The sequence below is a fragment of the Delphinapterus leucas genome, chromosome 5, assembly GCF_059928025.1.
Source record: "Delphinapterus leucas isolate spDelLeu-1000000601 "Yukka" chromosome 5, BTC_Dleu_Yukka2, whole genome shotgun sequence".
NCBI classification, from domain to species: domain Eukaryota; kingdom Metazoa; phylum Chordata; class Mammalia; order Artiodactyla; family Monodontidae; genus Delphinapterus; species Delphinapterus leucas.
The window spans coordinates 114,571,509-114,588,458 of record NC_143133.1 but is presented as its reverse complement, the minus strand read 5'-3'; the positions used below and the strand labels follow the sequence as shown (position 1 = coordinate 114,588,458).

General features: G+C 38.7%; 1 protein-coding gene across 8 annotated transcripts in view; it reads right to left on the bottom strand.

The window, feature by feature from the left end:
- Positions 1-16,950, bottom strand: part of INPP4B (inositol polyphosphate-4-phosphatase type II B) — a 701,292-nt gene that overhangs the window by 239,273 nt on the left and 445,069 nt on the right. For 7 of the 8 annotated variants that reach the window (XM_089911312.1, XM_089911308.1, XM_089911305.1 and 4 more), the window contains 2 exons: positions 11,612-11,662; positions 2,331-2,410 (listed from right to left, as the gene is read on the bottom strand). In XM_089911312.1, coding sequence (XP_089767438.1) covers positions 2,331-2,410; positions 11,612-11,662 — 131 coding nt within the window. Of the gene's footprint in view, positions 1-2,330; positions 2,411-2,745; positions 11,568-11,611; positions 11,663-16,950 lie in introns of those variants that run through there. The other variant, XM_089911310.1, reaches the window with a different exon arrangement.

Genomic DNA, 16,950 nt, shown 5'->3' with positions numbered 1-16,950 from the left:
CGAATATAAAAGGAATAAAAGTCAGATAATGTCAGTGCAAAGGAATAGTAAAAACAAAACTAATAACCGAAAAAATGCTTCTTATCCCTGATCTAACGTTTTTCCGATTCAGTACCTCAGAGGTTGCCAAGTCATTGGAAAGAAGATAAATTACAACAGATGGAAAAACACGAAGCATCAGAAATCAGCAGGTTATGATAAGTCTATAATGTGTCTTGTTCATAGAGGAAGAAATCTACAAATTTGGCAAAGCGCAAAAAGGGAAAAAAATATTAACCTCGCCATTTCAAAGTTGGCTTTCAAAAATTATTTTTTCTAGAAAATGCAATGCTTTGTTGCTAAATTTGGTTTCCTTTTAGACAATCAAAATCAAATAAATAAGAATCAGGAGCATTCAAATCAAAAGTGGAAATGTGTCTTGATTTCCTCTAAATCTGGAATTATTATATTCCTTTTTCCTTGTAAGTGTAGTACTCTAAACTAGATCTTTCTGTTCCTATCCTTCCTCTAATTGTGTGTGCTCACATATTTTCATTGCACTAAGGATTTCTGGGTCCCTGATATCTGTTTCAAAGCCAGTGTCTAAATGTTGTGCAGAGGACTGCGACGTTAATGACAGTTATGATACAATCAGTACTGCTGTTTGTGATCAGCAAGGTGAGGAATAAAGTACCATGCACCTTATATAGAAAACACGTGACCTGCTGGTGGTTCTCAGCAAGCTCAATGTCTGACATCTTATATCATGAATCCAGGGGCACTTGGGTCAAATCTAACTGCCATGCTAGATGGGTAATAGATATCTTCTAGGATACCAGTGACAGTGACAGATAGACATTTTAGCTGGCACTTAACACACTTCCAACAGAAAATAAGCACAGCAAAATTTTATTGGGAATAACACCACAAAACTATAAAGATTTTTAAATGCCGTCCCAAATAAAATGCAACAACAAAAAAAGTTACAGCCGAAAGGAAGCCAAAAAGAAGATGACAGCCTCAGTAGAACCCTTCAACACTTATTTTTCTGCATGAACATGTGTTACTTTAAATTATTTTATACCGTCTCTTAAGTCAAAATGCTAAACTGTAAGGGTCAGGAAAAAATCAGACAGGAGACAGCCAGCAGTACAGATTCCACCATAAACCATGACATCTACACTGAAATAAATTGGTTATAATGGGTCCTTAGGGGCTGGGCAGAGGGAAAACAAACTTGACACATTGTCTGTTCCCTGACAATGGTCTCTACATTGCGTCAAAAGAAGAGCATCTTAAGATTTACAAACAATGTTCTCTACAATTTTTATATTCATTTATACTATATAAATATTGTAAGGCAGTGTTCTCCATGTATACATAATTTTAAAGTTATTATATGGTTAGAAAATAACATACTATTTTTCTAATTTATAATGAAGTTAAAAAGAAATGATTAATCTATTTAATACTCTTCTTAGTATGAAAACGCGGTGCAGTTCCTAAAGATTGTTGTGTCATCTGTATCAAAACAGATTGCACTCATACTCAAAAGCATCTCTGATCTGCTGTCTGTTGCAATGAGTCTGTTTTAACTTGTACTTTATTTTTTTAACTTACACTTTATATTTAATAGTATAGCAGCAAAATAAACTTTAAGAAAAGAGAATAATCAGCTTACCCTTTATTATCATAAATCTGCAAGTTGCCTCTAACAAACGTATTTCAAACCTAGAAACTCACTTGATTTAAAAAGTAACATTTTGATAAGTAACAGAAATATTATTTAGTAACATGCCCATCATTCCTATTTACTTTCTTACTTTCAAAGAATTTTATCACCTTATTTTTTGAAGTTTCATTTCAAGTTTCATCACTTTATTTTTTATTTTATATCGAAGTATAGTTGCTTACAATATTATATTGGTTTCAGGCGTACAATACAGTGATTTGATATTTTTATAGATTATGCACCATACAAAGCTATTATATCATTATTGGCTATATTCCCCTGCTGTACATTACATCCCTGTGACTTATATAACTGGTAGTTTGTACTGCTTAATCTCCTTCACCTTTTTGTCCATTCCCCACCCCTAACCCTCTGGCCACCACTAGTTTGTTAATAATGTCATTTTTTTTCCCTACAAGAGCTGATAACTTTTGACCATGTGAAACACAGACTTGAATATGAACCTGACTAATTGCTGTTTCCCTGTAACTTGTTGCAGAGGAGAACGTAAGCTGTTTGAGAGTTGACATCCAGACATCTGCAAGAATTGTGACTTTCAAACCCAACCAGCCTTCAATGAATAGCACAGGCTGTTAAATTTAACAGCATTGAGACCCACCTCAGGCTCAGGGTCAGCACTTGCTCCTTGGACTTCAGTAGATCTCCGACTTTAAAACTGGCATAGCCCAGAAAGCTTCGCTGAAAATAAGAAAGAATGGTTTCCATTAACTTCTGAGGTTCTCAGTATTTTGTGTCACAGCAATCACACAAAACTAGTCTTCAGAAGAGTGAAATGTTAAGTCTATTAGCCTGACAAATATTTCATTGACAGAAACACAACCATCAGTAATAGATGTCCACTCCATGGGGCGAGGTTGAGGGATGCAAATGCATCCTTCTCATTAAAAACAGAGATGAATAGCCAGGAAAATAACAAAATGTCTAACACAGAAGCCAGGACTTTTCCATGAACACATTTTCTCCCCACATGAAAACTGAGATAAAAGAAAAGATGACAGACGTTTAATATTTACCAATGCCGTCCTTGTTCTTATTAGAATTCCTCAAGTCATGGGCAGCAACAACTTTGTATTCCAGATATGAGCAAATCTGTTAGTTGGAGCTATTTTTATGTGGGATTCTGTGCAAGTTATAAATAGAAATGCTACATTTCTCCCCCATCACAGCAATGTTTAAAAGTATTTGCTTCCTTTGTTATTTCTACACTAGCATGGGACAATTTCACTCCAACACACAAAGAAGAATGGTACTTATTCAATTACATTTTCTAAAATTGCTTTTTTAACCTATCATACTGGGTGTTGACTATCTATGAGTATATCTATCTTCTCCATTCTCTGACTCATAATATAAAGAATAAAACACTAAATTGGTTTTTCTCCTCCAGGATAAAAATCTTTCATCTCTTTGTAATATTCCTGGCTGCTTGTGATTTAAAAGTCACAATATTATGGTATACCATAAATAAGATTTCTCATTCTCCTTTCAAGGTCAAGATGTAAACACGAAAATATCAGTATCAAACCCATATTATTACCTATACCATTGCTGCCTAACACACTGTAATACTTTACAAGAAGTCTACACTACATCTTCCAGAACATTCTCTCTTCATAGGTCTGTTGCCAGCCTGCCCTAGAATGAGCTGCTGGACTTAAGTCAACTGGTTCTTTTCAGAGGAAAGTGCGCAGTGATTCCATACATAAGAGGCTGCATCTACACAAAGTGATCCTTGAGCACAGAGAAGACAAGCTTCAGGTCAGAATTTTTCTCCTTCTTTTCAAAGTTCTAACTTAGAAGAACTGGTTCAAAAATCGTAAAGGCAAACATTTGAAATACAACTCGGTTGTAAGTTGGAGATGCCTATACGTTAGTAATGATAAAACCTAATTAATTCACTTGAAACTCGAAGAAGTCGTTTAGATACCAAGTCGCCAGACTGGGGATCATAGAAGACTAAATTATTAGGTGAAGAATGTTATGTGAAAGCAGAAGATTTGTGGAAACAAGCTGTGATGACATGAGTGGTGCGAGTGAATCAAGGCAGAGAAGAATTCCAAGAGCTGTATGAACAAAGCCAAAATCTAGGGTGACTTTTCAGTAAGGGGTAGAGAGTGTCTAGGAGAGACCCAGCTGAACAAAAGCACTTATGCCCCCTCAGCAGATAACCTACTAGGACGTCCCTGTATAAAAGGGCTCCCCTTCTCCACACTGCTCGTCTCCATTCGTTATCCTGTTGTATTTTTTCTATTGTCACTTAAATATTATGTATTTAATTGCTTATTCTGTCCTCCCCTCAAAATAAAAATTGAGATTTGGAGACCCACAACGAGCTTTGTTTTCTGGTAACCTCCCACTGCCTAACACATTAGGTGTGTGATAAATAGTGACTGACAATAAATGAATGAATGAACGGCATAGACACTAGCTTTCAAGTAATTTATACCATGAGATATAAAAGAAATACTCCTTCTGCAGATTTTTATAAACCATTATAATTCACTGACCTGTGGGAAATTAAAACAATTTTTTAGCTTGCGGATTGTATACCGTGGTAGTGAATTTCACTTTAGCATTTTGTATTTTAAAGAGATGTCTTGCTTATTTCTCTTTCACCGGTAATTAGGGTTATTAATTTAAATTCTACCCCTCACTCATTATCCTCACTTGAAGAAAATGCTCAACCCACCCGAAATGTCACGGTGCCCCCAAATTTCAAGTTATTTCTTCTCCTTGCCTTTTGAGATTTCTGAAGGAAGGGATGGTTTTAGAATTAAGAAAACAAACCGCACATGCCATGAATGTTAGTGTGGTCTTTTCAGCAACAGAAGCAGCAGATGTCCCAGACGGGAATGTAGCAACGAGAGACAGGTGGAGGGGCTATTTTCAGACATGCGCCCCCGACACCCCAGCAGGCACAGCTGCAAGTAGTCTGTGACCACAAGTCATTGAATGTCTCTCCTGCCTACCAGGCCGGGAGCTCCTGTGGAAGCAGGACCTTGGCTCGTCCATCTTCTAGCTCAGCCCATTGTCCGGAACAGAGAGGCTGCATGCTACGCCCACTGCTGCACTGTGAGTGTTTGCGGTGTGCCAAAATGGACGCCTGTGAGTCAACCTTTTCCATCACAACTGTCAGCCACGTGCTTAATCTCAAAGGATATTATCCTTTGAGAGAGAGCTTACAGAAATCATACAATCCATTATAAATCAACTTAGGTAATGGCATTATGAAGGGGTGTCAAACCAGAGGAAGTGTTATTTATTCTAAAAATATTTTTTAAATTTATTCTAAAAATAACCGTACATTAGGACTACATGTCACATAAAATGCATTTAATAAAATCCCTCAGTTTAAAGACATTGCCTAATTGTTTCACATTGCGATACCAAACAATGGACTTGCCTATACTCTTACTTTCTAGCAGGTTTTTATGTGTTTGCTTCGCCTCAGTATAAATAAAACTAGGACCCTCCACACCCCTGAAAGTGGAAAACACATCATTAATTTACATGAATATTCACTGGACTCCTGGTCAAAGAATGAATTAGAGAGAAAACAGTCTTCTCTATTATGAAACCTGAATTCCCATGGAGGGAAAACGGCACACAATGCTAATGCAAAAGAATAACTTAATATAGAGTTATTTTATCTTTACTGTCACTTTAATCATAATCATAGAATTTAAGAAAATTATTTCAAAAAATCTGTTTATATTCCAAATATAACTCAGGGAACGATGTTTTCATCTCTCCTTCAGTATTGTTTCTAAAATTCTCATCTTCAAGGTTTTAAACTGGGAGATCCAGTATCAGGGGAAAATTTAAAAACAAAGAAAAAAAAATTAAAGTATCACTAGAGTTGGAGGTCTGAAGTGTAGTTCTAAATCCATGATTATGTCCAAAAATGGAAATCTGGGCAATTAAATCACTTCTCCCAGCCCCCAGGCTGGCTGTCCACTGACGGGCACTGTCAACCTCCGTTTGTCTGTCTTCTCTCTCACAAATCTGGGACTTGGACAATTTACTCCACCATACTAGGCCTTAGTTTCTGGATGAAAATGTTGCATAGGATAACTGTATCTTTCTCATTGTTATTGTTATAAGAATTAAAGTAATCCAGGCAAAGCACTTAGTACATTGCTGGGAAAATAGGAAGCACTGCATAAATATTAGCTTGCAGAGTACTTGAGGAAAATATGCCCAGAAGTCAGATGACTTAAATATAAGTCCACTTCAAATACTTTTCGGAAAAGGCAGAGTATTTAAAAAAAAAAGTCTATGAGAAATTCCTATTATAAAAAAGAAAAATGTATGTTTAAAAATAAAACCTGGCTGGAGAGTGATATCAAGCAGGGTGGAGAATGCAGGGCACCTGTCTCAATCCCTGGCTCTGCTCTACGGGGAGCGTACAAATAAACCGTTCATCCTGCCTGCCCTGGTGGGGACTCAGTGCAAGTCACAGACATCCAGAATGCTCAGCAGGGTTGCGTACCTGCCTGAAGCAGGTCCTCCATGGTCTCGTTCCCCTGGTACTACACGAGGATCCAGAGGAAGTGCTCCTCCATACACATACCTCCATCACCTATGTTCATCTCACAAAGCCTTTATTCAAAGTTTAGGTTTCCTTTATACTACAACTTCCATGGATCTCCCAAGTTGTTCCAAGTACTGTCCAGAGCTGCATTATCCAGCATGTGCACTAGTTTGTGGCTACTGTGAGTTGAGTTGTGTTCAAAGTGTAAACACAAATCAGATTTATAAGATGTGATATGAAAAACGGAGTGTGAAATATATCATTACTGATTTCTGAATTGATTACGTTTTGAAATGATAATATTTCACATATATTGAGTTAAATAAAATATTACAACTAATTTCACCTGTTTTGTTGTTACTCTTTTAAAAGCATGGGCTGCTAGAAAATTTTAAATTACATATGTGGCATGCATTAAATTTCTAGTAGACAGTGTTGTTTTTTTATTTTTAATTTTTATTGGAGTATAGTTGCTTTACAATGTTAGTTTCTGCCATACAGCAAAGTGAATCAGTCATACGTATACACGTATCCCCTCTTTTTTAGATTTCCTTTCAATTTAGGTCACCACAGAGCACTGAGTAGAGTTCCCTGTGCTATACAGTAGGTTCTCATGAGTTATCTATTTTATACATAGTGTACATATGTCAATCCAAATTTCCCAATTCATCCTCCCTCCCCGCTTGGTATCCATAAGTTTGTTCTCTACATCTGTGTCTCTACTTCTGCTTTGCAAATAAGTTCATCTGTACCATTTTTCTAGATTCCACATATAAGCGATATTATACAATATTTGTTTTTCTCTTTTTGACTTACTTCACTCTGTATGACAGTCTCTAGAAGACAGTGCTGGGTTTTGAGGGTAAATGAAGATATCCATAATACTCTGACATATTCTCATAAAACTATATACTGGAACTGTGGTGTAGGTTTTAAAAGGTCTTTGAAAACCAGAAGTTTATATGGTGAGGCAGGCTGATACACAGCATCTCCTGCACATAACTTACAGGATGGGCCCCTTTTCATACTTTTGTACAGGTACTGTTTCTTCCCCCTCTACCCTAACAGACATTGTTGTGTGGTTTCCCACTCTATAGGAAGGGACAGGGGGTACATGAACTATATGCGCTGAAAAAATACATGACAAAGAAAAAAGAACTGAGAGAATATCTATTACAACTTGATGAACAGTCCAAAGAACACATTAAAATGCAATTTAGGGCAAAGTCATATATTATAAAATTACATCTTTACTATGAATATACCTCACAAGGTCTCAGAGCACAGACTGGTATCTGCTTGACTAAGCCATCACCAAAGGTGTGGTTTCATCTAATAGATGTTGCTGAAGAATGCAAAGAAATGTATAGAACATATTTGAAAGATTTATAATAAAAAATTTGAGCTGATTTTTTAAATTGGAGTACTCAGTGGCTAGAGTCCGTGGCACGCTGTAATGGCAGAGCCATTACCTGCTCTATGTTCTTGGCCAAGAACTTAAATTCTCAAGAATTTTTTTCAGTGTCCAAAAAAATATTTCGGAGGAGTGATGAGATGTATATTAATCAGCGGTACTTCACAGCTGCTCAAGGCGTGACAATTTTTCTCTATCCCGAATATCATGTGCTCTGAGGGTGTTAGAAAAGCCAAGGCATGCTGACTTGTTCTTATTTAGACTCATTCTTATCATGCTTGAGATTTAGTTTGGTAATAGAATTACCATTTTATTGATTTCTGATGTGTCATAAAATGTACTCGATTCTTACCATGCTATTGCAATTATTTTTAGACGCCCCCTCCCTTTTTATTCTGGTGCTTCTAAAAAAATATAAGATGGCTGGCAAACCAAAATCATGGTATGCTTCCTAATGCATTCAATACATATATCATGATTTGCTAATTTCCGGGCACAGAGCTAGGGCTATTAAAGTAAACCAAATATACACGATCTTTGCAAACAAAATATACATGATCTTTGCAATCAAAATAAACTAGTATTTTGTTAAACAAAATACTAGTTTAACATCTAGTAGGAGAGTGGAGACATTACTAATATATAATACCCATTCTGCCCAAGTTGCATTACTAATAGCATCTTGATTTTGTTTAAATGGGAATTGTATCCCGATTCCCTTCTACCCAGGGACTCTGATCGTCTCAGTGATTATGTAAGTGGTGGGACAGTTGGCCCTCTGTACCCTGGGATGCAGAACCACTGATATAAAACCTGCAGATATGCAAAGCCAACTGTAAGGGACTTGAGCATCCATGGATTTTGGTAACCGAGGAGGATCCTGGAACCAATCTCCTGAGGATATTAAGGAACGACTGTATACCAATTGAGTTTTCCTTTCCAGAATTGAAGGAACAGGATGAGTTGCTCAGAACCTTTTCAATTTGGAATGTGATGCCTGGAGGTGTAATGGTCAGACTGTACAACACTTTAAGAAAGGAGAAGCAGGACAATGGACAGAGCCTGGTTGCTTTAAGTCCTTTTGAGTAGCTGGAGACTTGGGCAATTTCCCCATGACTTTTCTTAACATGAGAAGAACAAGTCTGTTACCTACTCTTCATCCAGTTACTTGCTTCTGAATGCATTCCTAACTGATACAATAGGCATGTCAGAGAATGCCCACTGAGAAGTTTCTTTTGGTCCAGGAATTATAGATGAGTCTCTGTCAAGGATGAGGACACAAGATAACAAATGTTCCACATTATAAGTTCAGAAAACCTCATCACAGTGCCTAAAAGGAGCCAGTTTAGAGAAACTGGTCTATTAGTAACCACAACACAGCTAGTTCATATAAAGGTAGTGTTGGAAGAGAGAGGTCAGAATTTGGGGAGGATACAATTTAGGAAATGAAGCGGATCTCTCTCTTCATGACCCTCAGGAAGACATCTCGATCTCCAAGGCCAAAACCAAAGTCATGGGAGTATGCACCCAAAACATGACTTATGAAGCTTGAAGGTGTCCAAACCATCTCTGCCTCTGCTGTGTTGGGAACTGGTGTTTGTGTCTCCTTTGAGAATCATTGATTATCTAGTACCCGATGCTGCTGGGGCTCATAGAAACGGTCAGAAGAGACATGGTTCAGCCAGAACCAGATCCCCCATGATGGGAAAGTATACAATGGGAAGGGGCCTCCAAGGCCTCCAGAAATACCTATATTTGTGCTCACAGGAGAGCCAGCATTTCACTCTGCCACAAAGAGAACTCGGGCAGCATTATGCTGAGAAGCATCAAAACCAGCATAAAGGGCCCCACACCTCATGGTGGGCAAGCACAGAAGGAACCTCTCCCCCTTCCTTTCTCCTGAGCAACTGAGCAATGAGAGGAGGAAAGTGTGAGAATGGACCCCCTCCCCCACCACAAGTTGCTAGAAGCGCAGAGATGTCTACAGCCTGTAGCTGGAAATGGTGGAGGAGAGGGTGGAAGAGAATAATTTAAAACCAGAGAAGAGACTCAAGTTTGAAAATGAATAAGATGCATTCCATTCCAAGAACTTGAATGAGAGAAAAAATAGGGGGGAAATTCATACAATTAGGCCAAGATGTCATTAAAATCTCAAGCAAGGGGGATTTAACACAGAGAAATTGTGGGAGTGAGCAGTTGGAGGAAAATAATTAAACCAGCTCATCTTTCTTGAACCTCAAAAAATAAATGGGAATTTTTTTAAAAAAATGATTAGCTTATTAAGAGTTATAAATTTCATTTTTTTTTTTTTTTTTGCCATTTGCAGCAACATGGATGGACTTGGAGGGCATTATGCTAAGTGAAATAAGTCAGACAAAGAAAGACAAATACTGTATGGTATCACTTACATGTGAAATGTAAAAAACACGACAAACTAGTGAATAAATAAAATAAGAAGCAGACCCACAGATACAGTGAACAAACTAGTGGTTATCAGTGGGGAGAGGGAAGGGGGAGGAGCAAAATAGGGGTGGGGGAAAAGGGTTATTATGGGATTATATGAAATCATGTGTGTGAAACGTTTGAAAATTGTAAAGCACTATAGATTTTTTTTTTAATTTAAAAAAAGAGTTACAAATTTCAGAAGGCCTTACATTATATGAAGGAACTGTAAAGGGTGTGAGGACAGCTTGCACTGGCGGTTCTAGTTTGAAGGAGGGCGGACGTCTGAGTGGTCGTAGGCAAAAGGCCTGTGACCCGAGTCCTGAGCTGGGAGAGAGCACCACTGGGCAGCCAGGCAAGGAGACTGCATGTGTCCTGCAGGGAGAGAGGCCTGAGGCTGGGAGGACTCGCTGGTTCCTTGGGAGAAACTCTAGCAGCCCAGGTAGTCTTGGCACCAAGATTGGCGGTGGAAGTGAGAGCAGCACAAGAGGCTGAAGGGACTGGCAGGAAACAAAGCATGAAGATTCATTTAAGTCAAAGAGAGTTATTCAGCCTGTTCCAGGAAGAAACTAGAAGGCTGCGTTCGGCATGAGAGAGCACGAAGTACCCTTTTCCTTCCCCTACGCTAAGAGATGCAGAGGTGGCTGACTCACTTCTCAGCCAATGCAAGGCACGCTTTCTGGAGGGTTCCCTTGGCAGGTTGGGATGGCAGCTGTTGCCAATGAGGAAATGAATGCTACCTAGTACAGGCTCCCCACACCCACCGGAAGAAGGTTGCCAACTGCCTGTAGGATTTCAGGGAATTTCAAATAGGCCTTTCAGTTGGCAGGGCCTCTTAGACTCAACTTACTTCTGGACTTTTTCCACCTTTCTGAATGCAGGATCCCAGGGACCAGCCTGCTGGGCTATTCTTCAGGAGCCTCCATTGCCTACTGTAAACTTGTCCAAGCAAAATTACCTGTTACTCTCTTGCTCTCCCAACTTGTAAAAGCTTGAGATGCCATGGCTCAGATGCAGCAGGAAAACCTCAGCTGGATTTTCCAGCACTGGGCTGCACTTCGGTGGCAGCTTCTGTTTCAACCCACCCTACAGTGTTGAAGCGGCTGGATGCAGAAAACATCACAGTCCTACGGCTAGTCAGCCCTCTGCGTCCTTGCAGAAGCGGTCGAGCTCACACCTGCAATTTCCCAGCCTCCTGTTGGTCCTGGAATGTTGGCTCCGAATCACATCTCAGTTACCTGCAGGGCAATTTCTAGACTCATCTCTAGCCAGCTGAACTAAATAAGAATTCACTTGAGGATGATTTTCAGGAGACTCGGAATGAAGTCCATGCAATTCCACAAATATGTGACCGTGTCTCCTTGCAGGTCACACTCTATTAATTTAATTCAATTTTATTTGTCAGTTAGAAGGCAGGAGGCCAGAGAAAACCCAAATGATTAGCTTAGAAGTGATGTGTGTGCCTTTTGGAAACAAAAGAAACACTTACCCCAACCTCTGGCGGGGGATCCTTATGTTCAGGGAGGACACTTGTTCTAACCTAAGGAGAAAAACAAACATTTTCTGTATGACTTTGGAGTAGAAACCAGTGCAGAAGCTTCACACAGGTGCTGTTTGCATTTTCCCTCATCTGGCATCAATTCAGACTCTGTGGTTAATCATTACTGAAGGTACCTGTGTATGACATCCACTGTGGGCAACAACGATGCTATCTTTTTATAGTTCCTGAATTTCCTGAGGTTCTTAAGTAGACAGAGCTCATCCCATGACTCCTTGTCAAATACAGAGATATCTGGGCTTTAGGTGAATCACTTTTAATCTCCTTGAAAAGCAAAGCTCATTCAACATTCCAGGGAAAGGACAGAGTTGGCATAGAGAATGTCATTCGATGAATGCTTATAAATATTTATTCTCCTTTAGGATATCTCTCTCTCTTGAGAATTCTGGGCCAAATTGTGATATACCATCATCTAGATTCCTTTGAAAACTAATTCTCGATTGTGGGAGAGGATAATAGTGTAAAATAGTCATTTGGGGAAGCTTTTCATATGTTTAAAAAGCATTCCTGGTGAAAAATCAACTCCTTAGATGATAAGCAGACATATTTCTTCTAGTAGGTGGTGATCCTCAACCCTGGCTGTACGTTAAAATTACCTGGAGACCTTTCAAACTACCTGTGCTCTTTCCTGTCCATGGATGTTGACCCTAATGTACAGTTACGAGTCTATGATTCTCTATTTAAGAAAAAAGATGTTTCCGATAAAAAGAAGTCACAGTTATCTTTCTCACTTAAGAAAAAGCTAGTAAAAGCAGGAAGAAAACATAAAACCTAAACCTAGTATATCTAAATTTGAAGTAAGGATGAGATAAACAAGTTAAATGAATACACAGCAACATACAAGAACACTGTGTTTAACTGGAGAGCAGAGGGCTGCGGGGAGGGATGGGAGAGAGGAACCCAGGAACATATAATGGATCAACATTTTAGGGGGTCATTTTAACATTTAAAGGCCATTTAACCTTTGGAGGTGCAGCAAGGGCAATCATACTTCTTTGTTTCTTTATGACGGATCCAGCATTATCACTTGTACAGTTTGTCAGTCATTATGACTCAAAATTGTTCACCATTATTTTGTCACACAAAATAATGACAGGAGAGACCCCAACAGAGTAAACACAATTTACAGAACATGCTCAGCTCAGGATTTCATGACAGAGAGCTCACTGTTTAAGAGCATTTCCAGGTTGGTGGCTGCATTAACGTTCTTTGGTCCAGAATGTTCAGAGGTACCCTTCAGTCTCATTATCTGGAAATCATTATCTGGCCTCAAAGGATGAGGAAGCTTGGAAACTATATATTAATATATAGCATGCTGTAATGGACCATATAGTGTGTGTGTGTGTGTGTGTGTATAGACTATATACATAGCATGTGTAATATACACACACTATACACATATATACATATGTATACTAGAATAAATTATATACAGAGTGAATAAATTATATACAGAGTGAATAAATATTCACATACATGCAACTCATACACACACATATATATGTGTATATGTGTACATCACTTTAAGAAAATATGTGATATCCAAATAACATTACCCAAAAGGATATATAAATACAGTATATGTATATATACATGTATAGACTATATACATAGTGTGTGTATATACACACACATTATATACATATATATATATCAGAATGAACTACATATATAGGGAATATTCACATACATGCAACTAATACACACATGTATATATGTGTATATTTATATATCACCTTAAGAAAATATTTGACATCCAAATAATATCATCCAAAGGGATATATAAATACAGTATGTGTGTGCGCATATATATACATATATGTATATATTTATATAGACTATACACATAGTGTGTGTATATACATAACACTATATACATATATATACCAGAATGAACTATATATACAGTGAATAAATATTCACATACATGCAACTCATACACTAATGTATATGGGTATATTTATATATCATTTTAAGAAAATATTTGACATCCAAATAACACCATCCAAAGGGATATGCTTGAATTTAGAAATAAAGTGAAAGAAGTCCGAAACTGTTAAACATATGTAGGACTGCATATAGTGTGTGTGTGTGTGTGTGTGTGTGTGTGTGTGCGCACGTGTGTGTGTAGACTATGCAATCTAATGTTGGACAAAGGTAGAATAATAGTGACAATTCCTGCAACACCGTCATTAAACTCCTAAATTTAAATTGATTTTATCAGTATAACATTTATTTCTTAAATGTTAAATAAATATGAATAAGCTATATAGAAAAAAAGATTTTTAACACAAAGGTGTATACTATGAAAAAGTCTAAAGATATTCACAGACTGGTTTGCCATATCCAGTGTGTGCGTGCGTGTGTTCGTGTGCGAAGGAGAGAGAGAATGAATATCACTTTACATAATAAAAGTATTTTTGAAAAGTACATGTACATCACATTTTATTAAATCATGGCATGTTTAAATCACTAGCAGAGCTCTTGATTTAGAGGAACTGAAAGACAAAATTATAAATCAATTTTAAATTGTATAAAGTCAAATTTTTATAGGAAATGTTTGATTAAGTCAGCATGTATGTACAGTCCTAAAACCTTTATATTTAAGGTCAGTACTACTTATGTTTAGCATATAGGTTACATATCGATGATGCTTTTCTCGCGTTATCGTACAACACTCTTCACACACAAACTGGGTGGCAAACACTGGGTTTGCCAGTGAACAAGGTCCCATTCCTTCTCTTCAGGACTTCAGAGTCTGGTGGGCAGGACAAATGTATGAATAATCCAGGACAATGTTGTAAATTCTATAATGGAAATGTGAGCATTTTCCTGTCCGCATTCAGAGTGAAGAGTAACTAGTTCAGCCTGTAAGTGTCAGGAAAGGCTTCACAGAAGAGGTGGTCTGGGTTTTGAACAACGCGTAAGAGTTTTAGGTAAAGAAGGAGGCGACAAACTAAGCAAGGTGCCAGGTATCAGGCATGCAGCACGGAGCCATAAAAGCCCATCTGTGTTTGGAAAAGAGTGAGTACTGTGATGATGCTATAACATGGGGGCCTCTAGGGATGTGACAAAAGCCGACTGTGTTTGGGGAGAGAGGTTGGGGGCCATTTGTTGTAGAGGTCCATCTATCATGTCATAGAATCGGAGCTGTACGCAATTTCTAGGAAATCTAGCAAGGCGTTCAGAGTAGGGGAGTGACATGATCGGAGCCCCTTGAATCATCCCAACTCTGCCCAGACTCACGTCGGAAGAATTATTTAACCTCTTTATGCCAGTTGCCCTTTGCCTTTATGTCCGCTATCTTTAACGTGGGGTTAATAAGAGACCCCATAAGTTGTCACGAGTATGACATCTTTTCAGCACTTAGAACAGTACTTAACACAGAGAGGGAAGGGGGAGGAAGTGAGAGAGAAAGGGAAGGAGGAAGAGAAGAAGTGGGGGGGGAGGGGAAACAAGAAAGAAGACAAAAGGGAGAGGGAAGAGATGACAGAGGAAAGATGGGAGGAAGCAGAGAGACAGGGAGACAGGACCAGAGGGAGGAATATGTCACTGAAAAAAAAAAAAAAACATAAATAAACCCTGGACAGATTTAGCTGAGACCTCTTGGTGAGAAAGGGATGAAGCAATGGCTGTCACTGTAGCATCTGGAATATTCCAGTTCATCTGCAATGTCATGCCTCCTGAGATTTACTGGCCTTCCTTAGAAATTCATTTTCCCTTTTTTGGTCTTATTAGCAGTTCTTCTCCCTGTTTTTCTTCACCATACCCCTCCCTTTCCCCTGTCCCTTCCTGGAAGATAGGAATGTCTGCCTGACTACACATTTAGAGTTCTTATAACTTCCTTTTGTCTGGATTTTTATGATATCAAATAAAGCAAGAAAGATCAATTACTAGAAGAGGTCATGTAGAAAATTATATATCCTGTCTTGAATATTTCTTAAGGTTCCTGTAAAACAAATTCATTTCCTTCTCTATCAACTTCATAAGCTTAACATTCTATGCACTACATTTACCCTGAAAAAAAAAAAGAAACAACCAAAGGAAAATCAGGTAGCATATAGTGAGTGACACTCTTTCATCAAATCCTTATAGATTAGTTCATAAACTTTGTTTCCAAGCAAGAGGCTACTTGGGCTACCACTGCAGTGGCTGAACACAGCACTCCAGTCCATGGGAGACAACTTATTAAAAAATGAGTCACCCTTGCTACAAAGAGGCTGGGCACAGCTGCCCTGAGCCAGGGAGGAGGGTGATTGCTGTACTTTTCACAGGTGAGTGGTGCTAGGATACCGTTGGGTAACCAGATCCACAGGGAGGCCGTGCTGCCATGATGCTGTGCACCAGGTTGTTGTCCAGGCCTGGACCTCACTGGTAGGTGAGGAAGGAGCAACCTTCCCCTGGAAGGCGGAATGGAAGATGTTGGCAATAGTGGAGGAATACCTCGGGGCAGGGAGAAAATCCAGGTTCTTTCCTCAGACTATTGTCATATCTGATAAGATCTCTGATAATGAATGTGTCATTGAAACACATACCTTTTTTCTAATAAATGCATTACTCTTATTCTTTCTGTATCTCAAATTAAAATATATAATATCATCACATTTACTTGTTCCACGTGGAATGAGATATAGAATTGCCTTAATATTCAAACACATGGAAATCTGACTGCAACAGAAATGTTTAGCCCTCTTGCACAATATGAATTTTTGGAGAGGAAGCTGCTCAGTCAGGATTATATTTCCTAGGATGCCTTGTACTGACAGATAACCATGTAACTAGTTCCTATCAATAAAATATAAGTGATGTTTGCCGCATCTAAACTGGATTTTTCCGAAGTGGATCTAGAATGCCCTCTCCGTTGTCTCTTTAGGTGACTGCAGAGCTGCACCTGGTCCCAGAATGACCACATAAAAGAAAGCCATCCACCATCCATCACTACCAGTATTAGGCTATCAAATGATTGGTTAGCTTTCTAGTGCCGTGTAAAAAGTAACAACAAACTTAGCTGTTTAAAACAACATTCACTTATTAGTTCACAGTCTGTATGTCAGAAGTCCAGGCCTGGTATGGCGGGGCTCTCCCATCCAGTCCTACATGCAAGGCTCAAATCAAGGTGGCAGCTGGCCGCATCCTCATCTGAAAACTTGTCTAGGGAAAGGTCAGCTGCCAGCTCCCGCAGGCTGTTAGCAGAACTCAGTTCCTTGCAGCTCTAGCACTGAGGTCCCTGTTATCTTGATGGCTGTCAGCTGGAGGCTGCTATAAACTAT